This window comes from Mesocricetus auratus, unplaced genomic scaffold (genome assembly GCF_017639785.1).
Source record: "Mesocricetus auratus isolate SY011 unplaced genomic scaffold, BCM_Maur_2.0 Super-Scaffold_100013, whole genome shotgun sequence".
Classification (NCBI taxonomy): domain Eukaryota; kingdom Metazoa; phylum Chordata; class Mammalia; order Rodentia; family Cricetidae; genus Mesocricetus; species Mesocricetus auratus.
Window position 1 is genome coordinate 76,617,187 of NW_024429196.1, and position 17,319 is coordinate 76,634,505.

General features: G+C 44.4%; 1 protein-coding gene across 2 annotated transcripts in view; it reads left to right on the plus strand.

Moving 5' to 3' along the window:
• The first annotated feature begins 110 nt into the window (after positions 1 to 110).
• Smad5 (SMAD family member 5) overlaps positions 111 to 17,319 on the plus strand; it is a 37,245-nt gene continuing 20,036 nt past the window's right edge. Inside the window, exons 1-2 of one of the 2 annotated variants that reach the window (XM_040756068.1) lie at positions 111 to 227; positions 16,367 to 16,936. In XM_040756068.1, the coding sequence (XP_040612002.1) occupies positions 16,534 to 16,936 (403 nt within the window). In that variant the 5' untranslated portion in view covers positions 111 to 227; positions 16,367 to 16,533. Of the gene's footprint in view, positions 228 to 650; positions 671 to 16,366; positions 16,937 to 17,319 lie in introns of those variants that run through there. The other variant, XM_040756069.1, reaches the window with a different exon arrangement.

The following is a 17,319-nucleotide window of genomic DNA, read 5'->3' on the forward strand; positions in this document are numbered from 1 at the left end:
CACGCTCAGGGCCCGCCGAGGGCAGGGGGAAGCCAGGCCGCGGCCACTCCCGCCGCGCATGCGCCGCCCGCCGCGGCCCTCCACCTCTGCCCCCCCCCCCCCCGCGTCATCCGGGTCCCGGGCGAGCGGGCGCCGCGCGCTGGTCCCGCGGCCGAGCTGCTAATAAAGTTGCGGCGCGTGCACAGCGCGGCGACGGCGCGAGGAGAGCGCGCCCGGACGGCGGGGAGGTGAGTGAGGGGTCCCGGGGCGGGCGGAGGAGCACGCGCGGCGGAAGCGGCCCCGCGGTCGGGCGGGCGGGCGGAGGCCTAGCGGGTCCCCCGCGCGGGCGGGACGGACGGGGGGCCGGGGCGCCGCGCGGCGGGGGAGGCCTGGCCGCCGAGGAGGCCCCCGCTCCCTCCACGGCCCCGGCGGGCGGCGCAGACGGCCTAGGCCGAGCCCGCGCCCCGTCGCTTTGTATGCGCGAGATAAGGATCCGCGCTTATCGGTGGGAATTAGACTCCGGCCCGCCGCGACCCGCCCCTGCACCCGGCTGCCGCCCGCCCGCCCGCCCGGCACTCTGGGACGTCGCGCAGAGGTTCTCGCGCCTCGCCAAACTTCGTGTGGGGGAACTGAAGCCGCTTTTGTCTTGCGCCGGCCCCGGTGGTTGGCTCCCTTGGGCATGCGTGCCCGAGTAAGTGCACCCTCCACCCCCCTCCCCCTGCCCTGGCTCCTTGGCTGCGCCCGCCGGGCTTGGGAGTGCGAGCCTCGAAAAGTCCCCGGTGTGGTCAGAGCATGCTCAGTAGCCGGGGCGTTTCTGGTGGCCGGGAGAGCTGGCGAGGGGAGTCGAGGTGTTTGGAGGTGTGCCAGCTCTCCGGAGCGTGTGTCCGGACTCCGGCTTGGATGGCACCGGCCGGAGGAGCCCAGGCCAACCTGGGAGCCAGGCCTGGCCGAAGGCTCTGGTCCAGATCTTTATCTTGATTGTAAAGACAGTGTTTCCTGAGCAGCTGGAGGTGGGGGCGTGTTCCTGGCCGCCTTTGCCTTCAGATGGGTGTGGCGCTAAGTCTATCTTGTTTATCTTTCTGTGGAAAAAAGTTTTGAAGTCTGGTGGAGTTTGTCACATCATGCCTGTTGCCTAGCGCTGTCAAGTGTGTGCCTACCTAGCAACAGAGACTGGGATCCGTGGACTTTTTTTTTTTTTTTTTTTTTTTTGGTTGGCTTCACAGAAGCTAAGAGAAAAGAGATACACGTGATTTTTTTTTTCTCTCTGACAGGGGTTTTCAGTGCAGACCTTGAACTCCGGCCAATCCTCCTGCCTCAGCCTTCCAAGTGCTGGGATTACGGTGGCGAGCCATCACCAGTCTGTGTTTTTCTTTTTCTTTCTTTCTTTTTTTTTTTTAACAAAGAGTGCTTGGATATTCTTAGGAAATGAGAGTTGCCGTTCGTGAGCTAGCTTTTAATTTTAATTTGAAGTTGAAGACCCAGTAGGTTTAGTAACACAGAGTAGTTTAATGTTTCTGCAAAATGACAGCCCATAGTGCCTGTTGTATGGAAACAGTTCCCACATGAAGCAAGACAGGACTCACACTCAACTGCTTTGTCATGAGATTTATGTTTCAGATTTTGTATAAAGTTCCCATTTGGTACCATTTCTCCCCCCAAAAAAGTGAACCCTGACATTATAAAAATCCAACATAACTCAGAAGAAACAAAAACTAACCTTTATAAAGTTTGTATCTTCTGCTCAGAAAATTGTTTTTGTAGCCAGCGCTGCTGGCCCACACCTTTAATCCATCCGGGTACTCTGGAGGCCGAGGCTGGTAGATCTGAGTGAGTTCCCCGCCAGCCAGGGCTACATAGAGAGGCCTTGTGTGGAAAGATGTTTCATTTCGGTCTGATTGCTAACCTGTGGTCTCCATGGCTCCTCTCCTTCCCTCTGCTGATGCCCAGCTCGTCTTCTCTGTTACCACTTACGCTTCTGCTGTGTCTTTGTCGCAAATGCCATTCATTCATTTTGTCACTTTTTTTGTTTCATAGAGGAATCTTCTCAGCTGACTTCCCGCCTTCCTCCCCCAGACCAGGTAGCCTAGGTTGGCCTCAACCTTGCTATGTAGTCCTACCTCTCTACCTCCCAAACGCTAGGGTCACAGGCCTGTGCCACCACACCTGGTTGTTCGTTTTTGGTTGGTTGGCATGCACTTTTAGCTGTCTGGGTTTGCACACCCTACCACGCCAAACACTCAGTTTTAAGTTTTCCATGCATCTGTGGGATATGGTGTAGCCGAAAGAAGGAAGAACGCAATGAACTTGGGGCGGAGTAAAATGCTTTTGTACATTCTCTACAGATCTGTGCTTACCCGTTCACAGATGGGTACATGGATGGGTTGCCTTTCTTTTCCCTCTGGCAAAGTCGGCCTTGAGTTGCAGTGTGAGACAGAGGCAGAATGTTGCTAATGAGGTTTGAATCAGATTGTTGTGTGCTGTTGGTTATGTAACATGTTGTGAGAGTGTTATTAAAAGTTGCCTTCTGTAGCAAGGAAGAGAGGCAAGTAAATTCTGCTTACTCTCTTCTTTGGCTTTAATTCCTGGCTGAACCTGAAGGCATGCACATTAGGCTACAGCTGTAATTATACCTGGGCAGCCTGTTTCCTGTTTTCATGATGGACCCAAACAACATGATTTGCAGTGATGAACTCTTGTTCTTTGTGTTAAACAGAGGCAGCATGCTCTCCCTACTGAAACAGATTGGCAGCTCAGTTGAACAGATTCCATTTTAGTGTTTTGAGGATAAGGCGGTAAAATTATAGTGTTTTACTTCTTTGTAACTTTGTATCAAAATTTAATATAAAATCACTGTTATATACATATTCTTTGTTTCTTGTGTAAGTTTTAATTTGCCAGTACTTTCGTGGTGTGAATCAAGAAAACTCTTTGTTGTTGTTTATAACTTACCAGTGTTTATTTTTTTCACAATCACTCAGAGATTTACACATAGTCAATTTTTTTTGTTTTTTAAATTTAAATTTAAATCAGAAATAAGGTTGTTTCACATGTCAATCCCAGGTCCCTCTTCCTTTCCCTCTCCTCCTCCCGTGCCCTCCCACCAACCCCCCCCTACCCCTCCTTTCCCCAGGGAGGGTGAGGCCCTCCATGGGGGTGTCCATAGTCTGTCATTTCATCCAGGACAGGGCCTAGACCTTCCCCCAAGAGTCCAGGGTGAGAGTGCATCTCTCATTGTGTGATGGGCACCCAGAGTCAATTTGTATGCCAGGGATAAATACTGATCTACTACCCAAGGCTCAATAGATTACCTAGGCCTTCTCACTGATGCCCACATTCAGGGGGGTCTTGTTCAGTCCCATGCTGAATTCCCAGCCATCAGTCTGGGATTCAAGAGCTAACCCTTGTTCAGGTCAGCTGTTTCTGGGGGTTAAACAAGCCCAGTCTTAACCCCTTTGCTTATCAGTCCTCCCTCTCTGTCACTGGGTTCCTTGAGTTCAGCTCAGTGTTTAGCGGTGGGAGTCTGCCTCTGCTTCCATCAGTCATTGGATGAAGGTTCTGTTCCCCAGACTCTCTGCTTACCAGTGTTTATTATTATCGGATGTATATGTTGGTTTGGGCAGTGAGACCCACGTTAGGGCTCATTTCAGAGCCTTCATTCCCCCACTTTATCGTCTCCACATTACATTTGTTTCTGGTCTATGTTCTTACCTGTTTGTTAGTGCTTTGTATTAAGAATGTGGTGTTTCTTCAGGTGTTGTAGGCACACCTTCAAGAGGTCAGGCATTCTCCTTCCAGAAATGGACAGTAGTCGCCTGAGGGATGATTCTTATCTTCACTAGGTGTCTTGCTGGAGGAGAGCTGGGAAAGTAGATCCAAGGAAGCTGTGCTGCACAGACAGATTCAAGGTCCTTTCTCACCAGAAAAGATGGCGATGGAAGGTGACCTATGCCTGTCCACACCTGGTCTTTCCACTTCTGCACTTAGTAGAACTATTAGCACTTGGAATTGTCAGGACTGGGTCATCTAGCTTATTGCCACTACCATGCATCTTACCTCCAGCCGAAACTTGAATGTGGTGTGTGTGTGTGTTTGCTAAATGAGACATCAACCTTCAGGAGTCTTTCAGAAGAGTTGTTAAAAACTAGCTTGTTGTTAGATTTCTCTCATTTTTCAATCATTTATTTTATTGATTTTTTTTTGAGGCAGGATCTCACAGAACTACAGTTTTGTCCAAGAATCACTCTGTAGACCAGGCTGACCTTGAACTCACAGAGATCCACTGCCTCTGAGATTAAAGGTGTGCACCACTGACTGATTTCCAAATCTCATAGGTCACATATTTTAAGTCTGTATTGTTTCATAACTTGGGAAGATGTAATTATACAACAGTAAGAGTTTTCTTAATTAATCAGCTAGTTCTGGGCACCGTGCGCAGCTTTGACAGGTGTGTGAATTTACCCACACGCGCACACACTGTGGAGGTTGGGCTCTTTTACCAAAGCTGTATTTTCAGTAGCTCTTCTCGCTGCCTTTATTTATTGTGTCTTAAGTTTGTTGAGATTATTAGTTTGTTTTGTTTTTTTTTTTTTTTGAAGAAAAAAATCCTTATTAGGACAATTCTCTTACATGATCCTGTATTTTTCCTTCACTAGTTATTATTTTTACTGTCCATTTTGTAAGTAGGGTTTGTTCTGAATCCTTTGTGACCACCGTCTTTGCCTGTATGATATGTGTATTTTCTAGCTTGGCGTTCTCTAGTGAGGTTCTTAACTGGAGCTTTTCCATCTGATTTCTTATTCCCGTGACACTGAAAGTAATGAAAACGGTGACAGCTACAAGCATCCAGTGTCCTTTCCACCGTCTCAGAACATGCTTCAGGAGGCTGACACTTGGCAGTTTAACCTTGCTCTCTGAATGTGAGTGTTCATAGGGTTTTTGTTCTTCCTGAAGTACTGGGGTCTGCCCTTTTTCCTAAGTGGTGAGCTGCGTAGCTTGAGGTCTGGTGACCCTGGTTTGTGTCCCTGGGAAGAAGGGTCACTGCAGAAACACTTCAAAGCCGTCTCCCATGTTTGCATCTTCTTGTTCTCTTAGGGGAGAGTCTAGTTAGCTTATTGACTGTTTCCACTCTTCAGAGTTGAGTACACAGGAAATGATGGCCAGAACTGTTGTTGGTTTGTTGTTTGTTGTTTTCTTCTTTCCTACTAAGTGGGATGCTTGTGCTCTCAGGCACCCGTGAGGTCTGGAGGACAGCACAGCGGATGTTGGAATGGGTGTTGTAGATATCAGCTAGTTTTCTGTGCTTTAGAGATACACGAAGAGCAACAGTGGTTTTGTTGTAATTGAAAGGAGAGCACTGAACTAGACTGGCCAGCTCTGTTGCTGGCCTTGTGCCTGCAAGCCTGTACAAGCACAGTCTACTTCTAGTGGCAAGGCAGGGAGTCTTGCAAGCTCTCTATGGATGAGTGATACATCTAGATCAGGCTCTGCTTAATTAGAGGACTCAAAGAAGCAGCTGAAGCCTGCAGAACGATTAAAAACTGGGAAACAGAAGTCTGGATGTGGGCGATTCAAAGGAGGGACGTCTGGGGGCACCAGGAGAATGGAGCAAGATTATGCTGCAAGAAGTGTCAGGACCCCATGCTCATCACCAAGGGGTTGAGAGCTCTTCATAACTTCGGATGGGCTTTTTAAATGTAATTTTTATGTGTATAAGTGTTTTTACTGCATGTACTTGCCTGGTTCCCGAGGAGTCCAGAGGATGTTGGAACTGGAGTTCCAGTTGGTTGTGAGCTGCTGTGTGGATGCTGGGTATTGAACCTGGGTTCTCCGCAAGAGCAGCAACTGCTGTGCCATCTCTCCAGCTCGTTTTGATGTTTTTGAAATTGAATGTCAGTGTTGGGGAAAGTGGTGATTTTTAACCTTTCTTTAGGAAAACAGTTTGAGTGCTCATGTACCTTTCTTCCTTTCAGACGTTCCTGTAAAGAGTTGGATTTCTGAAACTGGAGGAACTGCGGGTACTTGCTTTCTGTTTCAACTTTCCAATCATAGCTGCAGTTCTAAAGTAACTGTCTACCTGGGTTTAGTGTTGCGGAGGCAGTGGAGGTGGTGTTGTCCTTGGTGATCCCTGGTAGCTGCTGTTTGTGTTAGAACCAGAGGGTGAGAGGTTTTACAGTGTCACCCTGACTCACCTAGGAGGTTAGAGCAGCTGTACAGTGTCACCCTGACTCACCTAGGAGGTTAGAGCAGCTGTGTACTTGCAGGTGACTTGCTTCTGGCTGCTGATTCTGAACTCCCAAACGTGTTACCTAATCTGGCATTCCTATTGGAAATGTGGGACAGTTTAGTTTTGTTTTTGAGACAGGATCTCACTGTGTGGCCCTAGCTGGCATGGAACTCACAGTGTAGACCATGCTGGCCTCAAGACCACTCTGATTTCTGAGTGTGGGCACTTTTTTAAAAGATTTCTCTCTCCCCCTTCTCCCTCCCCCCATGTGTCTGTGTGTCTCTGTGTGCATGGCCATAGGTGCCTGTGGAGAGAGGGGACGGAAGAAGCTGTCCTATCTTCTGGAGCTGGAGTAGTTAAGGGTGTTTGTGAGCCATCTGCTGTGTGTGAGGATCTCCAGCAAGAATGATACTTTAGCCTCCCGAGCCAAGATGCCCAGGAAGGATTTGAGGGAATTGGTATTGCAATGCTGCCTCTCATAAGAGAATTCATACATGTAGAAATGTCTGTGTATTTAAGGAGCTTTCTTAAACCTCATTTGACATCTGAATATACATGTAGGTGAGAAGTTCTGATTGTAAAGAATACAGGAAAGTTTTATAACATGATGACCCATCGTTTCACACCTGTAAACTACAGTTAAAGGAATCTGTGAACGTGAGTTGAAGAGAAAACCTTCTCTGCACTGGAAGGATACACTACACGTGAGACCCTGTATGTAACTGATGTACCAGTCAGGCTAGTGAGTAGCACAGGCTTCCATTCCCAACCCTTGGTGATACATGTTCTCTGACAGTCTGTGTGAAACTGTCAGCTAAAGCTGACACTTAGGTGGCATCAAAAACCTAGTGAGGAGGGGGAAGAACAAGAGTGCCAAGGGAGATGCCAACATCGATGAATCAAGATCCTGTAAATGCCAGGCTTACGGAAAAGGCATTCAGCCACACTCCCACGTCAGCAGACATCAGGTCACTTAGGAAAGTGAGAACCCAGCTGTGGCATGCCTTTAATCCAGCACTCGGGAGGCAGAGGCAGGCGGATCTCTGTGAGTTCGAGGCCAGCCTGGTCTACAGAGCCAGTTCCAGGACAGCCAGGGTGTTTGTGATGGCGAGTTGTGGTGTCTTGTATATGTGTGTTTGTGATGGTGAGTTGTGGGTCATTGGGAACATTGGTTTGTATGGGATGGCGTTGTCAAGAGAGTTTGCTTTGCCTACAAAGCAAACTTTGGGGGAAATTTAAGGAATTGTTTTGCTTGTCTTTTATTTTTGGGTTGAAAAAGTAAGAGATGTTGGAGCAGAGAGTGAAAGAGCTGCTGCTGGCAGGAATTTAGTTTAAACGTGAGCTCTATCTGTCTGGGGGAGGGGGAGGGGTTGGAGAATGAGTTCTGTGTTGGTTAAGATGAGGGAGAAGCTGAATCCTTGAGTTACTAATCTATACTCAAGTCTTGAAGTTTACCAACATCTAATTCATACATTTAATGTATGCCATTAAAGTCCTCATCTTTGTTTAGACTGCTTGTCAGCCCTTCCCAAGTCAGTTGGTGACAAACCCCACTCTTCCAGTTGCTCAGGCTGATAGATACCTGGCAATCATTATTGATTCCTGTTCTCACACAGCTCCTGTCTTCATCAGGAATCTTGTTGTCTCTCTGTCTGCTTCTCACCACAGCAGTGCTGTGACCTGGTGATAGCGGCCAGTTCCTCTCACTTCGATTGTGCACTAGGCAGACGCCCCCTTAGGATCTTTCTTTGCATTGTCTTATAATGGTTTTCCCTACAATTTTGGTTCATTTGGTACCAGTGAAGTGCAGCCCAGTCATCTTATTATAAACAATGCCTCTCTTCACACTTCCTATTAACCCATCTGTCTCCCCTCTCCCACAATGAGTTTTTTCCCTTTGAAGCAGTTTTGGATTTTTGGTACAGATGTTGTTGAGTAGTCCTGGCTGGCCTGGAACTCACTGTGTAGATCTAACTAACTTTGAACTCTGGGCAGCCTTCTACCATATTCTGCCAGCTGTTGCAAGGGCTTCAACACACACACACACACACACACACACACACACACACACACACACACACACACACACCCGTGTCAGTGTATATCCCTGACTCTAGACCAGGCTGGCCACAAACTCGAGATCTCCCTGCCTCTGCCTCCTAAATGCTGGGATTAAAGGTTGTGCCTCCATACCCCTTTTACTTTTATGTTCCCAGCTCATAATAATGCCCTAATAAATAGTGGATGAATGTTTTATTCTTAGTTTGAATAACTACGCATTTAGTAAATGATAACTAGGAAATGAGTGGGTTAAAGAATTTACTTTTAACTATTAATTTTGTTTTCAATTGTCTTCCTTGGGATGACAGCCAGAGCTGAAGTCTGAGATAAGAGATGGAATATAGTGGTTGCTGCTTGGGCAGAGTGTTACAGGCAAAAACAAACAAAACAACAACAAAAAACTCCAGTTGTAAAATCAGAGAACAAAGATAGTCTACCAGGAAATGTGCTTTTCAGGAATTGGGATCAGGGACACTGTTTGTGGAGTTCTACTGTCTTGAGGTGTAGCGCCTCATCTGTAGTAAGGGCACACTGGAGAGTGCTGTGTGCCCAGGTTAGATGCTCTTTCTTGGTCCCTCTTTGTTTAGATAGAATTAGGTAGTTTACATATGAGCTGGTGTCTGCTCTGCTGAATTGGTCTGAAAAGAGCTTTGGACCACCTGAATGCTTCGTTTTCATAGAACCTTGGCAGGTGACAGAAAAGGTGCCCTCATTTTCTCAGACTGCACAAGCTGCCTCAGTCCCGGCGACTCCTGAATGTCGAGTGGTGGCTCCTACATAAGACACTCGTAAAGGTGACGTGATCTCTGATGTCCTCAGAATCAGGTCCATGCACATGATGCCATGTCCTGTTGATTTAGGATGCAGTATTTACAGACATACTTTCCATTCTCTTCTGATGAATGTTGCTTAATTTCAGTCTAGAAATTTATGTATCCCTAAATAAATTAGAAGGAATTATTTTGAAATAGGAATGTCTTCTGATAATGTAAGATTCTTAGTAAGGATTTTAAGATGACTGAGACATGTCTGTACTTAGGTTTTAAAAAGTTAGATTTTAGCTGGGCGGTGGTGGTGCACGCCTTTAATCCCAGCACTAGGGAGGCAGAGGGAGGCGGATCTCTGTGAGTTCGAGGCCGGGCTGGACCGACAGCCTCCAAAACAATACAGAGAAACCCTGTCTCGTAAAACCAAAAAAAAAAAAAAAAAAAAAAATTAGATTTTTCCCCCTTCCTCTCAGAAATGCATGTTAATGTAATTAAATTACTTTTTGTGTTGCAAATGCTCAGCTATATCTTGTACAAATGCTCAGCTGTCTCTCCCATCCCAGAAATTTGTTACCTTTCTTTTCCTTTCTGAAAAAAGTGCATGTGAGCACACCCACACTTGTTTGCAGTGTGTATATGTATACATGTGTCTGCAGGTATGTGTGTACATGTGTGTGCAAGTGCACATTTATTATTGGTTGTGTAATCCTAAATGAAAACATATTATTTTTCCTCTGGAGTTTACATTCTCTTGGGGCAGATTGGATAGATAAATGTAAATATAGGTATGGAAGTGCTGTGAGAAAGATGGTATGCCGTAAGTCTAATAGGGGAATTTCTCCTGGAGAAGAGATGTTTGACTTCAAAGAGATGTATGTGAGAACTTTTGTGATGTGTCTGTAATGTAATGAATTTATAGTACATGAACACATAGTGTCTCTCCGCCCACTTTTTTCGTGCTGGAGATTTAATCCTGGGACCCCAGCCTTGTGGTGGCTCTTTGTTTTAGAAGGCTTTTACTTGTAACTGAGGGCCAGTGCATTTCTCGAATTTCTGAGTGACATTCTGAATTTTGCTCAGTCACTAGTAGGAGCATTACAGAGGAATTTCAGGGAACTTAACACATCCAGAAGGTTCTGTATCATACCATCACGGTTTTTGTTTTCCAGCCCTGAGCTCATTTTTCTAAGAAACGACAGGAGAGCTGGGTATTTTTGGCACACGCCTTTAATTTAATCCCAGTATTTGGGAGACAGAGGCAGGTGGATCTCCGTGAGTTCCAGGACAGCCAGGGCTACACAGAGAAACCCTATCTTGAAAAATGAAGAGGACATCAGTCAAGCTGTATTGTCAAGGTGTGTGTGTGTGTGTGTGTGTGTGTGTGCGCGCGCGCGCGCGCGCGTGCGTCTTCATAAGTCAGAGATAACATACACAGTGCTTGTATCAGGCCATGGTTTTGCAGTTGGAGTAGCACATGTTCCAGTCTGCTTGGTAACTGGCCCTCTGCTTGCTGGGATTATGCTGAAGTACTCCTGAGACCTCTTGTGGGGGTTTGAAGAAGGATGGCCCACATAGGCTCATAGATTTGAATGCTTGGTCACCAGGAGTGGCACTGTTTAAAAGGATTAGGATTAGAAAGTGTGGTGTTGGAGGATGGACTAAACTTCTGAAAGTGTAAGCTGCCCCAGTAAATGCTTCCTCTCACTAATTGCCGTGGTCATAGTGTCTCTTCACATCAACAGAACAGGCACCAAGACAGAAGTTGGGACCAGGAGCGGTGTTGCTGTAACAGACCTGACCACGCTGCTTGTTGGCAGAATATGGACTTCAGGGCTTTGAATGCGGAAAGCAGTTGGATACTTTGAGGGGAGCTTAAGGGCCATCCTGGTAGGAGCAGGGAAGACAGTGGTACTGAGAGCAATGTAGATCATAACAGCCCAGCTCAAGGGTTTCAAAGAGGAAATGATTAGTTAAGTCCCTAGAGACCATTCTTGTGGTATTTTGGCAAAGAAATGTAGCTGCTTTTTGCCTCTGTCCTAATAAAATGCCTGAGGTAAATTGAAAAGTTTTAGATCTATGGCTTTAACAGAAGAGATTTCAAGACAGCCTAGCTATTGATTGTGTCCTTTGGTTATTAGTAATCACTCTTATGCAGATCTATAATGAAAAGGAGAAAGCTGGACAAAGAAGTACAAAACATATACCTTGAGGGGAAAAGGAACACCAGAAAGTGTAATGGAGGTAAAAAGTTTAAAGAAAAGCCTGACGCTAAATGAAATAAAGGGAGTGATGACCTCAGGGCAATGACCCAGGCAGCTAAGCTTCCAACGTGGGAAAAATAATTAAAGGAAAGCTTCAACAGTGAGGAAACAACCGAAAACAGAATGTTATTGAGGGAGGGGACCGTGGTCCAGCCCTAGCAAGCAGCAGAACTTGGCAGCTTCAGCCACATGGTTCTGGCTTTTGATCTCACAAAGACTGCACATTAGCACTCAATCCCAGCTGCCCCTTTTTCCAGACCCTGCTGACTCCTGACCCACGTGGTGTCTCCGGGTTTACTTGTTTGTTTCATAGACGCAGTCTTCTATGACTAGCTCCTTCTTTTATCATTATAATTCAAAGTTACTCCTGGCATTGAACTTTCTTAAGTGCTTCATTTGACTTTCTTCATACCAGTCCTAAAGATAAACCTAAGAGTCAACCCTCTTGTACTATGTGACTAAGTACGAATGAAGTTTTGGTGGTGTGCCCCATTAGCACACTGCAGTGAATGACAGTAAAGCAAGCTCTCCCTTACCCAGCCCTGGCACCCGGCAAACAGAGAGCAATGATTGTGCACTGGGGTGATGCAGTTAGGTGAGAACTTCGCTTCATGTAGTCGGCTGCCACAGAAATACCCACTCAAAACTCACAGCTCTAAGTCCATCAGCAGTGGTGGCTGTTAGGTCAGCTTTGCTCCTTCAACAACAGCAGTGATTGTGGTCAGGCTTGTTGCGGCAAAGACCAAGCCTGAGTCCTTGTGTCCATCCAGTTACAGGCAGTTGTGAATCTCTAGATGTGCTGGGAACCAAATTGGGTCCTCTGCAAGAGCAGCAAGTGCTTCTAACTGAGCCCCAGCAATTGCATTCTTAGAAAAGATACTGAGATTTGAAATAGCTGTGCTCTTTAAAAAGGACAAAAACTTAACCTTGTGAGTAGCCAAGCTCCTGCTGGTTCCCAACAGTGCCGCACTCTGTGCCTTCTGACTGACAGTGATAACTGGTCAGGAAAGTGCCTATTTAAAGTAAAAGCATTGCTTGGATATTTTCTTTTTCTTTTTTTTAAAGAATTAATAAATACTCCTTCAGTTGAGCATTTTAAAGTTTATTTATTTTTATTTTGTCTGCATATATCTATGTGAGGGTGTTGGGTTCCCTGGGACTGGAATGCTGGGAACTGAAGCCAGATCCTCTGGAGAGTAGTCAGTGCTCTTAACCCTGAGCTGTCTCTCCAGTCCCCCACTTCTTGGATTTTTTTTTTCCTGCTTTTTTGTTTGTTTGTTTTGTTTTTTGAGACAGGGTTTCTCTATGACAGAATCCTGGCTATCTTGGAACTCACTTTCTGGACCAGGCTGGCATCAAACTCACAGAGATCCTCCTGCCTCTGCCTCCTGATTGCTGGGATTAAAGGGATTCCCTACCATACCTGGCCACTTCCTGGATTTTATTGTGAAAAGAAATTGCTCAGTTTGGAGGGAAACATTTAATTATAAACATGCATTAGTTGTTATGATAAACAGTGAATGGATCAATGTGAATGAATAGATTTAATTTTCCTCACAGAATAGTTAGCAAAACACCCCTCAACATGGAATTTATAGCATTAGCAATAAGTCTTTTTCAAAAATATGTGTAAAATATCAAGAGTCAGTTGATGTTTCTGCTGCTTGCTGTGCTAAGAATGATCCGCATCTTTTATTTCTGATCTGGGAGACTCTTAGGTTCTTTGTCAGCATGCAAAGTGTAACTTGACTAACCTAATTGACACTGAGTATGTCATGTGATAAAACATGCAAAATTTACAGGTATCTGTAGCCTCATACCATCACCCAGATTAGGTACCATTTCAAGTTCCACAGAGGACTTTTGGGAGCCCACTCAGGAAGCCAGTGGAAGTCTCTAAAGCATGACGTTAGTTTTGGCTAGTTTTGAGTATTATATAAATGCAATGACATGTTTATTTTTCAATTTTATATCTGAAGTTAAGTCATACTTTGTGTCTGGAGTGATATATTAACGTCACTTGAATTTGTTTCTGTGTTTTGGGGGTTTTACATACTTGGACATATGCCTGTCTCTGGTTCAGAGCATTCATTTATGTTGGACATATACCTGGAAATAGAATTGTTGGTCCATGGGGATCATTGTTTAGCATTAGTGGATGCTGTGAAACAGTTTTCAAAGTGACTGAACTGCAATATAAGGGAATTATCATGAATGTTTAATTACTCCCTCCTTCCTCATATTAAGAGCCCTTTGGGCATAGAACTTGTGGTGGTATAGCTGGGTCAAATGGTAGTTTGATGTTTAATTCTTTAGAAGCCTCTAGTGATTTCCATGTGGCTGTACCGGTTCACATTCCCATCTGCAATGAGCAAGGGTTCTTCCTTCCGCAGTGTTTGTTGATGACAGCCGTTCTGTCTGGGTAGGATAGACTGCCAGGTGATTTAAGTTTGTATTTTCACAATGCGTAAGGATGTGAAACACTTAATCAAACATTTTTTGGCCATCTGTATTTCTTCTTTTGAAAACTGTCTATCATTTCATCAGCACACTATTTGATGGGGTGGTCTTTTTGATGTTACTATTTGTAGCTCATTATTCTAGGCATCACTTGCTGAGTTTATTTCCTGTTGTGTAGTCTCTCTTCACTATGCTGCATGCTACCTTTGCTGTGCAGAGCCTTTTAATCTCACAACATCCCATTGGTCAGCCCTTGGGAATGTTTCCTGTGCTGTTGGAGTCAATTTAAGAAAGTCCACCCTGTGTCTATATCTTGATGAGTATTATCGATGGTTTCCTCTAGCAGTTTTAGAGTTCTGGGTCTTGCTTTAAGATCTTTAATCCATTTTGAATTGATTCTTCTGCTTGATAATATGTAAGTTTTCTGTGCCATTTGATGAAAAACTTTTCTATTTTTGAATATATCATTGGTTGTGCCTGTGTGTGTTTATTTCTGGATCTTGTATTCTACTCCATTAGCCTACATGTCTGTTTCCTGCCAGTATCATACAGATTTTTAGATCCTCTGACTCTATGGTATAGTTTAAGATTGAGTGTTGTGGTACTTCTAGCGTGGCCTTTTCTGCTTAGGGTTGCTTTGATTATTTGGAATCCTTGGCATATTGGTGTGAATTTCAGGATCTTTTTTTTTTCTATTTTTGTGAAGAGTGTCATTAGAATTTTTATGGAGATTGTGTTGTATCTGTAGATTTTTGGGGGCAGTAGGGCAATTTTTGTAGTATCCTGAGACTGTCTATTCAATTTCTTCAGGGTCTTTTTGTTTTTTGGTGGTTTTTTGTTTTTTGTTTGTTTGTTTTTGGTTTTGTTTTGTTGTTCTTGTTGTTTTTTGAGACAGGGTTTCTCTGTGTAGCTTTGGAGGCTGTCCTGGAACTCGCTCTGTAGACCAGGCTTGGTCTCGAACTCACAGAGATCCGCCTGCCTCTGCCTCCTGAGTGCTGGGATTAAAGGCGTGCGCCACCACCACCTGGCTCTTCAGGGTCTTTATAGTTGTACTTTTAGAGATCCTTCACTTTCTTAGTAGGTTTATTCCTTATTTTCTTAAAACTATTGTGAATGATTTCTTTCTCAGCAAGTTTGCTATTGATACAAAGAAAAGGTACTGTTTGTGTGTTGATTTTGTATCCTGCTACTTTACTGGTGGTTTAGAGATACAAACATTTTTCTGATGGAACATTTGGAGTTTCTTAAGTATAGGATTGTGTTATCTGGAAATTGGAACAATTTGACAGGTTTTTATTTGTATTCTTTTCATTCTTTCTCTTGTCTTACTGCTCTGGCTAAGACCTTGAACGTTGTGTGTCATAGAAGGTGGCAAGAATGTCCTCTTGTGTTGCTCTCAGCTCAGAGGAAATGCTCTCAAAATTTCCCAGTTTAATAGAGTGTTGGCTGCAGACCTGCTGTCTTTAGCTTTGTTCTCTTTAAGTGTGTTCAGGCCTTTACTCTGCAGAGATGTTGTACACTGTCAGAGGTCTTTCTTCATCTCTTGAGGTGATTGTGTGTTTTTTGTCCTTAAGTCTTATGTGCTGTGTTACATTTAACACTTAATGATTTGTGTATGTTATTGAATCATGCATCTTGTAATGATACTACATTGCATTATTAATACGTGTTTTTGAATTAGATTTTCAAGAATTGTATTGAAAATTTTTGCCTAATGTTTAGAGATGTTGGTTTATATAGTAGCTTTTGTTTTGTTCTGTTTTTGACTTTTTTGTTAGGCTCTCACCTGGTTTTAGTTTCAGGTAAGGCCTCATATAATGAATGAGCTTGTAGTGTTCCTTCCCATTCTTGTTAAACAGCACATGAAGAAGCTTTTTTTTTTTTTTTTAAGTTGGCTTTCTTTTTCTAAGCATTGTCCTGCTATTTCAGTCTTACTGCTTGTAGTTGGCACTACAGTGATCTACAGGTAACTTTACCCATTGTTAGTACTAAAGCACCACGGCCCAGAGCTTCCTCTTGCTGTTTCCAAGGGCTTCTTGATAGAGCATCTTCCTTAGCTAACATGCTTAAATGTAGAAGCCAATTACCACTATAAGATACAAACCGACATTTTGAGGAATTGAATAACATTTATTGTGTATCTCTTCTGCACTCTTCATTCTAAAAAAGTTGACACTTTCCTGGTAGTGATGTGTGTTAGGCTGTGTTTGATAGTTTCATACATCTTGTGACCTTTTTACTTTGTTTTTGTTTTTCAAGACAGGGTTTCCCTGTGTAGCCTTGGCTGTCCTGAAACTCAGTCTGTAGATCAGGCGGGTCTTGAACTCAGAGATCAGTTTGCCTCTGCCTTCTGAGTGCTGATGACAACTCTTATTTGGCTTCTTTCTGTCTTAGATGACTCTTGCAACCTTTTACTTTACTGCTGAGCTATTTGTGTTCTGAACAAGGGAGTGCATGGCTACAGGAAGTGTAGAGCTGTTTTTATTTTCTGGCTTTATGCCTTTTGTCTTACTTTGAATGCTTTTCTACTTTTATTTATGATAACAAACACACTTTTCAGTTATGTTGATTAGTGTTCTTAGATTGAATTAGACTCTTCTCCGCCTCTCTTTCAGGACTTGACGGAATGAAAGAAGCTTATGGCACCTGTAAAGTTAAATGTCTCTCCTCCTCTCCACTCGGGCCTTCCGCTGGAGACCTGCCTGTGACTTTGCACCTGTGATCCACGCTTTTCCTATCCACTGACTTTGGTTACAGGAAAGCCTCTGAAGATTCCTATCAAATGACGTCAATGGCCAGCTTGTTTTCTTTCACTAGTCCAGCCGTGAAGCGATTGTTGGGCTGGAAACAAGGTGACGAGGAAGAAAAATGGGCAGAAAAGGCCGTGGATGCTTTAGTGAAAAAGCTGAAGAAGAAGAAGGGCGCCATGGAGGAGCTGGAAAAGGCCCTGAGCAGCCCGGGACAGCCGAGCAAGTGCGTCACCATCCCCCGGTCCTTGGATGGGCGCCTACAGGTCTCTCACAGGAAAGGCTTACCCCATGTCATCTACTGTCGTGTTTGGCGTTGGCCAGATTTACAGAGTCATCATGAGCTAAAGCCATTGGATATTTGTGAATTTCCTTTTGGATCTAAGCAAAAGGAAGTTTGTATCAATCCGTACCACTATAAGAGAGTGGAAAGTCCAGGTAAGTTTTGCTCAACTGAGAAAAATTAAGAGCAAACAAACAAAAAGCCATCATGTCTCTCTGATTTGCATATAACTAGGCTTATTACATCAGCCTTTGTTAAAGATTTCATCTTAGGAGGAATATTACCGTTTTTTTTTGTTTGTTTGTTTTTTTTTTGTTTTGTTTTTGTTTTTCGAGACAGGGTTTCTCTGTAGCTTTGGAGGCTGTCCTGGAACTCACTTTGTAGACCAGGCTGGCCTCAAACTCACAGAGATCCGCCTGCCTCTGCCTCCCGAGTGCTGGGATTAAAGGCGTGCGCCACCAACGCCTGGCGGAATATTACGTTTTAAAGTTCACTCTTTTAAGCATTAAAGCTCTTGATTGGCTGTCAGAACTCACTG